This window comes from Sinocyclocheilus rhinocerous, unplaced genomic scaffold, assembly GCF_001515625.1.
Source record: "Sinocyclocheilus rhinocerous isolate Xijiao unplaced genomic scaffold, SAMN03320098_v1.1 scaffold3170, whole genome shotgun sequence".
Lineage (NCBI taxonomy): Eukaryota > Metazoa > Chordata > Actinopteri > Cypriniformes > Cyprinidae > Sinocyclocheilus > Sinocyclocheilus rhinocerous.
In genome coordinates, this window is record NW_015661986.1 from 125,094 (window position 1) to 142,004 (window position 16,911).

Below are 16,911 nucleotides of genomic sequence, written 5' to 3' on the forward strand. Positions count from 1 at the left end.
AAAAACATACATTTTTGTTACTAGAAATAAAATAACCATTAACTAAAATAAAATAAATTATATAAAAAAAAAAAAACTAAAACTATAAAATATATTTTTGTTACTTGAAGTAAAATAACTAAAAAAATTCTAAAAAAAAGAGCTAATAAAAATGACTAAATTCAAAATATTAATAAAAACTATAGTAGTATCTCAGTGATACTAAAATAACACTGATTCTAATATGCTGATTTGCTGCTCAAGAAACATTTCTGATTATTATCAATGTTGAACACAGTAATATTTTTGTGGAAACTGTGATATGTTTTATTTTTCAGGATTCACAGATGAACAGAAAGTTCAAAAGAGCAGCATTTATTTGAAATAGAAATCTTTTGTAACATTCTAAATGTCTTTACTGTCACTTTTCATCAATGTAATGCATCCATGATGAACAAAATCCTTAATGTTTTTCAACAGCAGTGTAAATAAGATCCTCATGCATGCATTAATATGTTTCGAGCGACTCACCTAGCACTCCTAACCGGTAGTTCACGGTGACGACGATCACGTTTCCGTAGCTGGCGAGGATGCTGCCGTCGATCATGTTCCCCGTTCCCTCGACATACGAGCCGCCGTGAATATAAACCATGACCGGCTTCAAGCCCGTGTCGTCATGCGCATCTGAAACAGAAAGAAAAATCACTTTATATAACCAACAAACACAGTCTCTTAACAAAACAGATCAGGCAGAAATTAAAAATCCGTCATTTGTTCATATGATGAAAAACGGTTTGGAACGGCAGTAAATATTGCCGGATGAACTCCTCCATTAATTCATCTCAGTCTGTGTGCATTTAGAGGAAATGTATTCCAGTTTTTGTACTGAATAGAGTCGACTGAGGTCATTACTGGGCGTTTCCTCATGAGCTTTTAGCTGCTAGTGTTTTATATCACGTCCATTAAGTCATTATGGTCTCCATTAGGCAGAAGATTTAAACCAGAAAACACTGGAATGCTGTAGAAAACTGTTATTTCTGCATTCACTATTGAGGGCAGGATAAAACCCGGCCAGTTATGAAAAAACTGCTGATTGCTTCCATTAAGTATGAAATATGAAACCGTGTTTAATGAGAAAGAGGATGTTTAATGTTATAAGCAGTGTTGGGGAAAGTTACTTTTAAAAGTAATGCGTTACAATGTTGCGTTACTCCATAAAAAAAGTAACTAATTACATTACTTAGTTACTTTTTATGGAAAGTCATGCGTTACGTTACTTTTGCGTTACTTTTTAAATCTGGACAGGGCTTGCTTGTTTGTTTTTAAAATAAAAAAGTTATATTTTTGGCGAATATAAAAGCCTTTTCACACCAAAAGTGAAATGAATAAGCCTCAGGCTGAAGGGAAAGTAAATGTACGTAATTTTTTTTTTTACGTAATTTAAGTGAGATTAATTAATGCATATTCATATTTATTTTAGAACTACAGTAGCATCTTCTGATTTCTCTCAGCATGAGGACAGGAGAGCTGTCAGTCAATAAATTGGAAAAAAAAGTAACTTGCGTTACTTATTTGAAAAAGTAACTCAGATATTCTCTTGTAAATGAAAAAGTAATGCGTTACTTTACTAGTTACTTGAAAAAAAGTAATCTGATTACGTAACTCGCGTTACTTGTAATGCGTTACCCTCAACACTGGTTATAAGTTACAGTGTTACCGTGTAACCATTCTCATGTTATTTAAAATCAACTTAAGCAAAGATTATCTTCACATAAACACAGCATTAGAGGAAATATTTATATAACTGCTGGTGTGAATGTCTCATCATTTCTAGAAAAAAAAGTTTGTCAAGACAAACTTTAAGTTGGCTTGAGAAAGCCGGACCAGAAAGTTTGAAAAAGTTTGAAAAGATTTAAAAGTTTAAGAAGTTTAAAAAGTTTTAGTTTGATGGTTTTCAGTCTGAAATAGTTTGAAGTTTAAAGTAGTTTTAAAAGCTTAAAGTTGGAATGTTTTGAAGGCAATACAGTCTGTCAGAGGATAGATAGATACATAGATAGATAGATAAATAGATATGCAGCTGCTAGAATACCTGTGTGGTTGCTAAGGTGTTGATATTCGGTTGCTAGGGTACTTGGGGTGGTTAATAGAGCGGTTGCTAGGGTACCCGGTGGGGTTGCTAAGGTGTTGCTATGCGGTTGCTAGTGTACCCGGGGAGGTTGCTAAGGTGTTGCTATGCGGTTGCTAGGGTACTCAGGGCAGTTGCTAAGATATTGCTATGAGGTTGCTAAGGTACTCGGGGTGGTTACTAAGGTGTGTTGCTATGTGGTTGCTAGGGGACCCGGGGTGGTTGCTAAGGTGTTGCTATGCGGTTGCTAAGATAGATAGATAGATAGATAGATAGATAGATAGATAGATAGAAATAGTCAGATGATAGATAGATTAAATAAATATAAATTGTAGAAACGTCCAGCTTCAGCTGGAGCTTCTCGTGTGTTTCTGCTGTGAATTTTGAATGATTTTTATCAAGTAAAGGTCAGAATAACTGCAGTAATATCTCCAGATGAACACTTACTGGACTGAAGCAGCTCAGCTTTAGACATATTATTGGAGATATAGAGCGACAACTGATATTTATAGCATTTTATGTCAGTATCTGCTGAACTGTTATAAAGATCTCATTGATGTACAGCACAAGCATCAGAATAAATTAATATCAACATCTGCAGCAAATCGAATATTTCATTAAAATTAAGTTGTTTTTTCCTCCATATTCTCATTATATCAAACTACATGAGCCATAAAAGCCTGATGCATCAATTATGATACAAAACATTAAATGCATATGACACTCAATTAACTGTTCCATTTTAAGAAATTAAATTGTTAGCTTTGTCAGAAATGATAAACGATATCTTTTTTTAATGTTTAGTGAATTTGGAGCATGCATTATGAAAACAAATCTCTTATGTGATCACTCAATTGTATTAAGTATAATACAGTGCATTACAGATGCTTTATAGATATAAAAATCCATTAGTTAACCACTATTACACAAACATCAATACAAATATTGCAAAAAGTAATTAACAACATAAATAAATGCATTTTTATTATTTACTTTCTTTCAAAAGTCAGCAACTAGCGTGTGGATTTGTTAATTGTCTTACGAAGCCAGTGTTATTTTAATATCATTTTGATACTATGTTTTTTGTTAATATTTTTGATTAGATTTTATTTTTATGTGTTTTGTTTTCACTTCAAATATAAAGTTTTAGTGATTTTTTTTTTTGCATATCTGTCATTTTTATACCTTTTTTTAAATGTCATTATTGTTTTTATTTACACGTTTTAGTTATTTTATTATTTGAAAATAAACCAAATGGAAATTTAGATTTGACAACTACTGTACAATTAATTAAATAAATAAATATAAAACAGAACTGAATTGAATTGAATTTAACTGAACTGAATTGAATTGAATTAAAAATTAAAAATTAAAAATTAAAAATTAAAAATTAAAAATTAAAAATTAAAAATTAAATAAAACATAAATAAATAAAAATAATTTTTTTATTTCAAAATTTCAAATTTCAGTTAGCATTTATTTTGCGTCAAGTAACTTTTTAAATTTTATTTTAATGTTAGTTAACCATAATAACCCTGGAAAGACCTAAAACCCGAGACGGACTCACTGAGAACAGTGAACAAAACTTATGACCAACACTTTACATCTAATGTTTTGTTTGTCATCTCCGTTCATCATCTGTTTCATTATGTTCTGCTCCTCGAGGTGATGATGAATCTACTAGAACATCACAGTTTGGACATCAACTGCTAAATCATAAATCCATCTCCTTAGGGAACAAACAGCATATTCAGTTTCTGTCTATGTGAGAAACAAGAAGTGACACGTGCAAATAAGATCATGGCAATCCCATGAATACATGGATATAATGATAAAACAGCTCCGTTCCAACAGCTAGTGAGCTGCCTAAATAGAAAGCATCATAGACACGCTTCTGTTCCACATATTACAGCAGAATTTCATGCATCCTTTGTCAAGAAGTCAAACCCATATTGCAAAAAATCTATGCAAGGATAAAGCATGAAAACTGTTGAATATACCATTCAATACCAAGAAATATGTATAAATAAAAATAATTTGAATAATAAAAATACTATGTTATTATATCCATAATTTTTACTCATATTTTAGCATAATTATAGCAGCTTTGCAGCATACTAGTGTCAAACTCAAATTTAAAGCAGTTTATATGCATATATGTATATGTGTGTGTGTGTGTGTAATTATAATTGCTAATATAATTAATGTTTATATAATAATACAAATCTTTTTTGATTAGTATGTACAATTATGTATAATTTTTATGAAATTGTGAAATATATATATTCACAATTTCATAATTTCATAATTTTTTAAGAAAGAAAATCATGAAAAATGTACATGTACACGCACACATTTTTATTTTTATAATAATAATAAAAACCAGAATCACTGAGTTGGAAAAAGGATCAGCCTACGCCTAAAAATGACTTGTAAACTCAATCAGGTTTAGCTGATCTCCTTATCAATGGCACACAAAGCCATCTGACTTTCACCTGTGATCAGCTCAGCATGAAAAGAGCTTTCCTGCAGCATTTCAGTCTTTGGTAGAGCAACTGAAGCAAACAATCACTTATGGGTGGCAAGGCACTCTCAAAAGATCTCCAGGATAAAGTTGTGGACAGACACAAGTCAGGAGAAGGAGACAAAAACATTTCAAAGGCTTTATCAATGCCTAGAAGCACAGTGAAGTCTATTATTAAGAAGTGGAAGGTATTTGGTAAAACACAGAGCCTCCCTGGATCAGGACGTCGCTCCAAACTGATGAAAGAGCCGGAGGAAACTGATCAGAGAGGCGACCGAGAGCTACAGCAACCCTGAAGCAGCTGCAGGAGTTTATGACAAAGAGTGGTCATTGTGTGCATGTGACAACAATATCACAAATCCTCAACAAATGTGGCTTATATGGAAAAACGCCGCTCCTCAGGAAAGGCCACATGCAGTCATACTGAGCTTTGCCAAAACACACCTGGAAGATTCCGAGGCAGATGAGACTAAAACTGAATTATTTGGGCTCAACAGCAAACGATATGTCCGGCGGAAATCCAATCGAGCTCAGCATACAGATAACAGCATTCCTGCAGTAAAGCATGGGGCTGGTGATGTCCTGTTATGGGCTGTTTCTCTGCAGCAGGGACTGGAGCACTCGTCAGGAGAGAAGGAGAAATGCATGGCGAAAAATACCGTCAAATTCTTGAGGAAAATCTGTTGTCAGTGGGAAGAAGGTTTACCTTCCAACATGACCCAAAGCACACAGTGGCTGAAGGAGAAAAAGCTGAATGTTCTTGAATGGCCTCGTCAGAGCCCAGACTCAAACCCCACTGAACATCTGTGCAATGACTTGAAGACTGCAGTCCACAAACACTCACCATCACATTAAACTGAACTTGAGCAGTTCTGCAAAGAAGAGTGGGCAAATATTGCAAAGTCTAGATGTGCAAAGTCAGTCGAGACAAATCCCAACAGACTAAAGGCTGTATTTAAAGCAAAAGGTGGTTCAGCAAAACACTGACACGAGGAGCTGATCCTTTTCCAACTCAGATATGTTTATTTTTTTCTGACATTGTAACGCCCCTTTCCTGTCACTGGGAATTTTATGGGTGACACCCGGGATCTTCTATATGATGGGTTCAATTTGTTTAAATTCATACTGCTACCTCTTCCACGCCTTTATCTCAAAATATCAGGAAAAACTAAATACAACTCACCACAAAGCAAAAAAGTTACCCCAAATTAAAATGTACTTAACTGAAATGAATCTGTTGTCAATAAAAAAAAAAAGAAAAATTATACTGTTATTCATCAAGGATGCATTAAATTGATCAAAAGTGACAGTAAAGACATTTATAATGTTCCAAAAGATTTCTATTTAAAATAAATGCTGCTCTTTTGAACTTTCTGTTCATCTGTGAATCCTGAAAAATAAAACATATCACGCTTTCCACAGAAATATTGTGCAGCGCAACTGTTTTCAACACTGATAATAATCAGAAATGTTTCTTGAGCAGCAAATCAGCATATTAGAATGATTTCTGAAGATCATGTGACACTGAAGACTGGAGTAATGATGCTGAAAATACAGCTTTGATCACAGAAATAAATTACAGTTTAATACATATTCACATAGAAAACTGTTATTTTACATCGTAATAATATTTCACAATTTTTACTGTATTTTTGATCAAATAAATGCAGCCTTGGCAAGCAGAAGAGACTCAAACGTTTGATCAGTAGTGTGTGTGTGTGAGTGTGTTTTCGTAAGCCGTACCTTCCTCCGTGGGCACGTAGATGTTGAGATACAGACAGTCTTCGCTCTGCTCGTGTACGTACGTCGCGACCGTGTCCAGGTTTGCAGTAAACCACACCGGTAGCATGTCTGTGAGCAGCAGCCGGTCCTCCAGATACTGTGGACACACCGGAGCGAACTGCGTGGCGTTCCTGATGCCAGGCCACGACGCCGGCGGCTCCGGGGCCTGAAACCGCCGCTCTCCAGTAGGGGGCATCGCATACGGGACCCCCAGATACTGCTCCACGGGGCCCAGGATCTCACTGGGCAGCGCCACATGCAATCCACGCAGCTTCCCGTAGTTTGTGGTGACGGTGGTGAACTGTGCTTGCTGACAAACGACGAGCGTAACTCCCCAAACCACAGAGACGACCCGAAGGATCATTCTGAGACGAAACATGGCGAAAGCAGCAGGAAGCAAAGGCGTAATCCTCACAAATGTGTTAATCCAAACGCGCACAGATCCTCAGGCGAGCTCCTTCTGTTGATCCTGATGTTGGGCTGGTTTGTCTGTCGGAGCGTCGGCCCTCGTGTTGATGGAGACGGTGCCTGCCATGTTTCAGAAACACAACTATATCATGATTTAATTCCAGTCAGATTGACCCGCCTGTGAGACAGAGAGCAGAACAATCAAATTATGATTTACACCAGAAATATACTCAAGATTCACTACATGTATAGTAGACATATATCTGAGCAAGTGTTCCAGATTTGAGGTTGATATCTATTGGAAGTGTGTTTCTGTCATGGGATAAAGAAATAAAACAAGGTAACTGCAACTTTTTTCCCTCACAGTTCTGACATTTTTTCTCAGAATTGCGAGAAATCAAGAGAATAATCAGAATTGCGAGATACGAAACGAAGATTTTTTTTTCCTCGCTATTACAAGATAACTTCTTGCAATTTTGACTTCTGTCTCGGAACTCTGGGTTTACATCTCAGAATTCTAACTTTTCCCGCAATTCTGAGTTTATATTTTGTTTTACATCTTCCGTTTTTTGTTTTGTTTTCTGTCACAGAATAAGAAAATAAAAAAGGTAACTGCGACTTTTATCTCACAATTCTTACTTTTTACTTGCAATTCTGAAGTCTTTTTATCAAAATTTCCTCACATTAACAAGTTAACTTTTTGCAGTTTTGATATTTTCTCAGAATTCTAAATCTACATCTTGCAGTTGTTACTTTTGTTTCATCGCAATTCTGAGTTTATATTCTTAACTCTGACTTTTTTCTATGAAAAACGAGTTTACACCTTGTTTTACATTTTTGATTTAGGTTGTTGTTTTTTTCGACGTGGAATAATCAGGAATAATTGTGAGTTTTTATCTCACAATTCAAACTTTTTTCCTCACAATTTGCAAGTTTATATCACGCAATTCAAGTGAGTCAGAATTATGAGATCTAAACTCCTTTTTTTATCTTTATCTCGTGGCGGGAAAACAAGCTTCTATAGATAATAACCTCAAACGTGGAACACTTAGATGTATGTCTTTCATTTTGTAGCAGTTTTATATTTACCACAATTCATAAAACATATTTTATATAAAATGTAAAAAAATTACAGTACCTTTTAAATTTTTTGAAACTTGAACTTCTATAACTTTTTTTCTATTTCACTTGTATAACATTTCTCACTTAATAATTGTACAATAATTGTCTCACAATAATTGCACCAACTGTCTTCCTTAAAGAGAGATCAAACTGAAGTTTGTGCTCCAAAGCATTGAAGCTTTACAACAACTGAACTTAGAAATGTTGTCATCCGGTCAGAGCTCAAAACATTAGAACAGGTTCAAACATTAAATTAAAACATTAAAATCATGGCATTATTAACATACTGATCTTAGACCAGATAGAATCAGTAAGTAAATATTGCAATACTTTTAATGGTTTTATTTCGCTTTATCTCTCCTTGTCTCATGAGCTGTGTTCATTTTAAATAGTTTCTCACTGTTAAACTTCAGCTGTTAAAATGATGGTTCCTCTGATTGAAAAACATAATCTTTTCAAGTTCAGAGCAAATAAATAAATATATAGACCTACACTAATTTTTTTATTTATTTTTATAAAGCAATACTTTTATTCAGCAAGGATGCATTACATTTATGATCTTTTATAATGTTACAAAATATTTATATTTCAAATAAATGCTGTTCTTTTGAACTTTCTATTCATCTGTGAATCCTGAAAAATACAATGTATCACGGTTTCCACAAAAATATTACTGTGTTCAACAATGATAATAATCAGAAATGTTTCATTTAATCAGCATCTTAGAATGATTTCTGAAGATCATGACACTTTTATGATAAAAAAAACAGAAAAACAGAAGAGACTTCTTTCAAAAACATGAAAAAATCATACAGACTCCAAACTTGATCTTTACTGTATAACTGTTTTGTCAGCCTTTGCACGCAAGATTAAGTTTATTAATTCTGAGAATTTCTTCAAAAAGCTTGATGATCAAAATGTCTTTTCGGTTCGATACGTTACACTGGACAGACACACTGATTAATAAAAAATATCTCTTCTAGCATCCTGCAGGAATGAAAACACAAATACGATAGCTTTAATATCTCAAAAAGACCCCGGTATTCTCACACGTGTCTCCTGTAGAATCTCAAACAACTTATCTGTGCATCAACCAACATTCACGAGCGACTCAAAAGCATCATTTAACGGATTCAGCCCTGCATTTCAATGCATTCGTCACGCCTAAAACATTGCAATGTCCAACAGTAACGCCAAACCATAATACTGCGATTCTAATGCCGATGGAGCGGCTGTGAAATAACACACTCAGCTTTGTGTTTTCCATCCATTAAAATGAATAAAATGTTCAGTGGCTTCGCTGGCAGGGAGAAAAGTCCAGGCTCTCTAATAACGCAGGCCGTATAAATCTGGCACATTCATTCAGCAGTCATCTGAACACTCAGAGCCATTAACAAAGCTGTCCGCCAGACATCTGCAGCGCTTAGCACATCTCATCTGTGGGTGTCCACTTACGTAATGTTGAGCAACACACAATATATTATCCATGAGGATCCTCATCTTGTTTTCTGTCTAAACATCCTTATAAAGCATGAAACATTGACCTATACAAACAAAACAGAATGAAATATCAAGGCTTGTTTTCAGAGAATCTATTGTGGATATAAAGATATTGACCATAAACAAACAAAATAAATCCTAAAAAAAATAATAATAATAAAATGCAAAGACAAAATACACATACATTCCAGATGGATTCTCTGGCAACAAATCTTAATATCAAATTTCCATCTCTGGTAGATATTTTGCCATATTTTTTCGATATTTGTACAGGACAAGAAGAATTGTGTCTTTTTGCAATGTAAACAAGCTGAAGCAAAATATGAGTAACTTTTAATGTGTTATAAATTACATAAAGTGTGAGTTTTGAATATAAAGATATTAAGCATAAAACAAATGAAATAAAATGTATTAAAAAATGCAAAGTCAACATATCAGATTTGCTTCTTGCTTTAAGGATGTTGCAATATTTGTAAGAATAAATAAAAATAAATTGTGATTTTTTTTTGCAGTGTAAACAAGCTGAAGCAAAACAAGAGTAACTATTAATTTGTTATAAATTACATAAAGTGTGAGTTGTGCATTTGTATTGCCGCTCATACAGAGAAACTAAAGATATTAATCATAAACACGTGAAATAATACTAAAATTAAAATAAAATGCAAAGACAGAATACACTTATATTCCAGAGAGATTCTCTGACGACAAGCCAAAAGTATCAAATTTGCTTCTTGCTTTAAGGATGTTTAGATATTTATGCCATGACAGCAGGACAGAAAAAAAGAATTAATTGTGTATTTTTGAATTGTAAACAAGCAAAATAGAGTAACTTTTATTTTTTATAAATTACATAAAGTGTGAGTTGTGCATTTGTATTGTTGCTTTTTTGGAGAGTGAATATAAAGATATTAAACATAAGCAAGAAAACAAGTGAGGTCATGGGTTTGATTCCCGGCGAATGCATGAACTGATCAAATGAATAGTTTGAATGCAATGCAAGTCACTTTGGATAAATGCATGAATGTAAATGTGTTCCAGATGAGATGCAGAAATGAATTTGGGATTTGAATGAAAGAGTAACATTCTCAATCAATTTCAATGACTTTCATGAAGTGTTAGCTGTGCATTTCTATAGTTGCTTTTTCAGTGAATTTATCTTGAATATAAAGATATTATGCATGAACGAGAAAACAAACAAATTAAAACAAAATAAAAAATTAAATGCAAATTCAAAATATGCTTATATTTCAGACAGATTCTCTGACAACAAGCCTTAATATCAAATTCACTTCTTGCTTTAACGATGTTTAAATTGGTACTCAACAAAAAGACAACAATAAGAAATAAATAATAAATAGTGCTTCTTGTTTTAGGAATATTTCGATATTTGTATGGGACAGAAGTTGTGACTTTTTTCAGTGTAAACAAGCCGAAGCAAATATTCAGAAGAGTAACTATTAATTTGTTACAAATTACATTAACTTTGAGTTGTGCATTTGTATTGCTGCTTTTCAGTGAATCTGTTAATAAGCATAAACAAGGAAAATAAAACCAAATAAAAATAAAATGGCAAGACAAAATACACTAGATTTTCTGACAACAAGCCAAAAATATCAAATTCTTGCTTTAAGGATGTTTAGATATTTGTACAGGACAACAAGACAAAAAAACAAGATTAAATTGTTAACGTAATATTTTTTGCAGTGTAAGCTGAATACGAAGATTAACTTTTAATTTGTTATAAATTGCATTAAGTTTGAGTTCTGCATTACATAAACAACTAATGAGCTTAAATGAGTCAAATCGAGGCAGAATTCAATAAAGGTGCTATATATCGTGTCTCTGTTGGCTGTGGTCAAAGCATCACGCTGTGTGGAAATGTAATTTTCAGGAATTTAATATTCTCATCAGTAGGATTCAGGTCCAACAAACACAAAACTTTTAATTAGTTTCCACACAAAACCTCGACAATCACAACCACACGGTTCTTGGCAGGTTTGGACGTGTCGCTGTTTTCACATCGTTCTTTCTCAAACGGCTGATTCAAAACTAATAATGCTGCTTATTTACAGTCACGGTTAAACCGGCGCGTGTGCTAAAACAAACCTGCTCGGCTTTAACTAGAAAATGTTTGATCAGGTTGTTTGTGTGTTTCATGCAATGCTGTAGATCATCACCACGGCCATGGGTTTGATTCCCAGCGAATGCATGAACTGATCAAATGTATAGTTTGAATGCAATGTAAGTCACTTCGGATAAATGCATAAAGACAAATGTGTTCCAGATGAGATGCAGAAATTCATTTGGGATTTCCATGAGTTTTTCCAGTCTTTTGTGATTAAAGGAATTTCCCTCAGGTCATACAAGATCAGGATGAGTTTGTTTCTTCATCAGATTTGGAGAAATGTAGCATTGCATCAGTGTCTCACTGCAAGTGAATGGGTGCCGTCAGAATGAGAGTCCAAACAGCTGATAAAAACATCACAATAATCCACAAGTAATCCACAGCACTCCAGTCCATCAGTGAACATCTGGAGAAGACAAAAGCTGAAACAATTCCAGCATTAAGACTAATTAAGACTAGCATTTAACTAAAATACATTGAGTTCATAATCCATAATAACTCTTCCTCCAGTGAAAAAGCTCATCTGCTGTTGTCTCTCTAATGTTCATTTTTGGCTGAACTATTCCTTTAAGGGAGAAGGAGTTTTACTATCCATTTACATTACACATACACAAAGAGTCATTTCTAGCTAATCTGCTGCATGCAGCCCTGAATGTGCACGACCTGAACGCTGCCATCTTTTCTCACAGAGGCTCACCGAGTCAATCACCTGAGCCATGAATGCCATGCAGCACAGCGGTGTAGTTACAGCATCAACCAGCAGGGGACATCTAATGAACACAACCAGCCCTTTGAATTCAATTACTAAATTATATTGCATGCAAAAAACTTCAATTTATCTGGACAGCATGTTATTACATGTTTCCAGTAAGTGGTTGTGTGCATATATGATCATATTACATGAGATGCATGCAACACAGATTAATATGCATTTGCTCAAGAGTCATATACTGAAAATACACAGGCAATAGAATGGGAAAATATATATATATTCTTAAAAACATTTATACCTGCTATAAAACCTGCTTTATGAAGCTTGGAATAGAATGTGTGTTTGAAGGAATAGAACTATTCAACCAAAAACAAACATTCTGTCAGTTTTTACTCATCCTCATGTCATTTCAAATGCACGTTGTTATTTTTTTCTGTGGAATACAAAACGAGAAATTCTTCACGCAGCTTTATCCATACAACAAAGCTCTCAAATCTCATTCTCATGAAGCTGTTATTCTTCATATCGACTACTTTAGAGCTTTGTTTTGATTTTTAGTCATACGCTGAAAAAAAAAAACGGTGTAGAATTTCTTTTTAGTTGTTCATATGTTATTTTAGCTGCATTTAGATACTATATTTTATTAATATTTCAAATCAGTTTTTATTTTCTGTATTTATTTTAATTTTAGTTAAAATTTTAGTCATTTTGTTGTGTTTTTTTTGTCATTTTTGGTAGTTTTCGGTTTAAAAAAAATATGCTTATATATTAATTTCTATTTGAATTTTAGCTATTTTCGTACATTAAAATTAGAGTTAAAATGAGAAATGTTTCTCACAACTAGCTGAATTTTTTACAAATATTATATATATATATATATATATACACACACAAAAATTGCTATATATTTTACATACAAGGGGGTCAATAGAACTCCAGAATATTTATTTAATACTTAATTGAGTAACAAAAATGTTTGGATTATAAATAAATGGATTTGAAACAATTTTCACTTCGAAATTGCTTGTAACATTTACAAATAATTACAAAGAATTGTCAAGTAACACACTGAAATAAAACAGAAATTTTGAAGTAGAAGGACTTAAATAGTGTTTTTTTTTTTTTGTTGTAAAATATGCATTAATAATCTTTGTAAAAAAATGACTTTTCAAGCTTGTTTGACAGTTAAAGTTTGACAGACATACTTGGTCTCAATAGAAAAATACTTTATGGAGACATGATGATATGGTGTGAAAAATGAAAAAAAAAAAATCACTTTTGGGCTGAACAATCCTTTCAAACCTGAGGTAATGCTTGCGGCTGTTCTTTTGTGACACTTTTAGCAACTATCTGAAGTGGCTGCTTATCCCTGCAGGTGGCCTTTCAACTCTGCTCCTGTCTGCTGAAGCTTTCTGTCCTTGTTGGACACGTCTGTTCCTCTTGACACAGTTAATAATGATGCACCTGTAATTCACACACTCATGCTGCAATGCAAATCATCAGACCTCCTTTACTGCTGACAAACGCTGTTGATTTGCAATCAAACTAACACGTCTCACCTATTTTAAAGGTGATTTCATCCTCTTTCACATTGCATTTCCATTCGTGCACCATGTAGGCGTACATACTGTAGGTGGTTTAGAGATTTAATGTTGAGAATATAAAAATATGCTTTATCTGATCACTGATGACCTTCAGTAATACATTGCATAATACTAACATTAATGTCAATGCAAGCAAACCAAAACCGGTATATGATCAAGTGTACATTTTAACCCTTTGATGCTAATGTCCATTACAATGGTCAGATCTTCAAAAGCCATTATAATCATCTAAACCCATAATTACATATGGCTATACTCTTTATAGTGTGTTTTTATTTACAAAAAGCATGACTGAAAAGTGGTGATGCACCAAGAACCTCTGGAATATTTAACATTATTTTAAACTGCAGGTTGCAATAGATGTGCAGCTCTCTCAAAAACATCCTTTTGAAAGGGAAAAATGGGAATTATTATATTCGTATCTTGGTAAAACAGAACATTGAGACACTAACATTAAGGGCAATGCAAGCAACCCAATGCACTGTATGATCAACTTTATATTTTAACCCTTTGATGCAAATGTCTATTACAATGGTCAGATCTTCAAAAGCCACTATAATCATCTAAACCACTCTTTCCCATAATTATATGACCAAAACATGGATGAAAAAAAGTGGAGATGCACCGAGAACCTCTGGATTATAATTTTCTATTGCAAGATAGATGTGCAACTGGCTCAAAAACATCATTTTGAAGCGAAAATGGGAATCATTCTGTACTTGTTTTGAATGTTAATGCATCATTAAGATATGATTAGATCATGCATGCATCAGAGGGTTGATATAAGTGGGTCTTTGCATTAAAGCACAGGCCGTTCCTAATAAGTCACCAATGACAGCAGCTAGTATTGGGGTATTATCTAAATATTAATGAATGAAACGAGTCGAAAAGCCTAACATTTAAGGTTGTTGTTTTTTTTTTTAGAAAGGATGAAACAGTAAAGCTGTGCAATCGATGTGAATGTGTAAAGTAGGTTACTGAATCCCTCACAGATCTTACCTGCGTTACTGTCCTGCGACTAACAGCCCGAATAAACCCCTTCACTGCCCTGACACTTCCTCACGAGCTAAAACACGAAGAAATGACACAAACATGGGCATATTTTCGACTGCATCGCTAGATTGTGCCGTTTTCCTGACTCAAAGAATGGTTACGCGTCTAGATGATGAATAGAAACTCGAGAAAAATCAGAGGAAAAAACCCATCTTCATCCAGGCACACGCAACCTGCGGGGAGATAAGAAAACGCATTATTAGCCACAGCTGCTTACCTTTAGATCAGCAAAAAAAAAAAGGTGAAAAAACCCTTAAATCCGAGAGAAGAAGAATAAAAACCGTCCGAACGAGTGAAAGATGCGGACACTGACGCCAGCGCGCAAACCCTCCATAAAACACCGCGGATATTCACCGATTCGCAAAAGGATGGAGAAAATGTATTTGCAACGGTGGAGATCATGCATTTAATCCCACACCTCTCTCTCTCTCTCTCTCTCTCTCTCTCTCTCGGGTTCGTGTCGAATGAGAATCACGGACTGACTGCATTAAAGCTCAGCCACAGATTTCCACGAGAAACACGGAGAGCTTCAGGAATAACGGGACACTGGAGGTCAGATGGAGAAGCATTCAGAAGCGGACTGAGAATGGCTAATACATAAATGAATTGGAATGCAGGTCCAAATTCGAATTTGAATTCAAGGAATTGGAATTGCAATGAAATAAATTTATATAACAGCTGTTAATCTTCATAATGCATTCAAAATTCAGGTCCGTTTGGATCCCAATAATCGCTATTTAATAAAATAGTCATAACTTAATATTGTTTTTTCCGACTTAAATCATATCTAATCAGCAACTTCTCATGAATAAGTGAATGTGAAAAAAGGTTTAAATGTTACCAAGTTATTAATGCATTTATTACTTTTTTATGAATGAAAGAATGAGAAATCCTTTTAAATGACGCATGAAACACAATATATATATATATATATATTATTATTATTTATTTTTTTTGCAATATTGATGAAAAATGTTATTTAAATATATAATTGTATGGAATTTATCAGATCATATAATCTGAGAATTACTATAGTATTGGAATTACTTTGAATTATTAATTGAAAATTAATCAAAAACAGTCCAAATTTATGCAACCTACATATTTATTTCTAGCAAAACAACATAAATATCACTCTGAAAAAATTTCAAACAAATTAAGTGAATTTTACTTGAATAAACTTTAACTTTCAAATGAAAAAGTGCTGTGATGAATGCACATATTCATGTTCATCAACCAAGTTCAGTTCCAAAAGTGTGTGAGATATGGGGAAAAGGCTAAATATTGTATATTTTAAATATGTTTTTTTTTTACACTAATGTAACTTTATAGATCATTTAACAAAACATTAAAAAAATGTTTGACACCTAATGGTCCTTGAGTCCAAAAATGACCGGAACACGAAACGTGTAACATTTTATTTAAATGTTAATATCTCTTAAAAAAACTATGCATTTTATTTTTAAATTTGCATGCATCTCTTCCAGGTCAAAACAGACCTAGTTGCATTATGAGGCTTATCAAGAGTGTTCACCCACAAAATATTCATTCTGTCATCATTTCTACTCACCCTCATGTCGTTCACACCTGCATGACTTCCTTTCTTCTGTGGAACACAAAAGAAGATGTTTTGAAAAATGAGTTTTTTTGCACATACACTCATAAAAATAAAGGTTCCAAAAGGAGGTTTTCACAGCAATGCCACAGAAGATCCAGTTTTGGTTTCCCAAAGAACCATTTTTTTTAATGGTTCTAAATAACCTTTTAAGAATCTTTCATGGTTCCATGGATGTTAAAGGTTCTTCATGGAACCATCGGTGCCAATAAAGAACCTTTATTTTTAAGAATAAACAATGAAAGTCAATGGGACTCGAACATTTTATTTTTCAAAATGAATTAGCTATTATCATGTTCTCATACACACAGCATGGAACATGTTGAAACGTTAAATGTTAGATAATCAATATCTATAATACT

General features: G+C 33.7%; 1 protein-coding gene across 1 annotated transcript in view; it reads right to left on the bottom strand.

The window, feature by feature from the left end:
- Positions 1–15,245, bottom strand: part of LOC107727036 (neuroligin-4, X-linked-like) — a 32,196-nt gene extending 16,951 nt beyond the window's left edge. The window contains exons 1-3 of the mRNA XM_016536791.1: positions 15,152–15,245; positions 6,372–6,996; positions 511–663 (exon numbers count right to left, since the gene is read on the bottom strand). Coding sequence (XP_016392277.1) covers positions 511–663; positions 6,372–6,789 — 571 coding nt within the window. The 5' untranslated portion in view covers positions 6,790–6,996; positions 15,152–15,245. The remainder of the gene's footprint in view (positions 1–510; positions 664–6,371; positions 6,997–15,151) is intronic.
- Between the last annotated feature and the right edge of the window lie 1,666 nt (positions 15,246–16,911).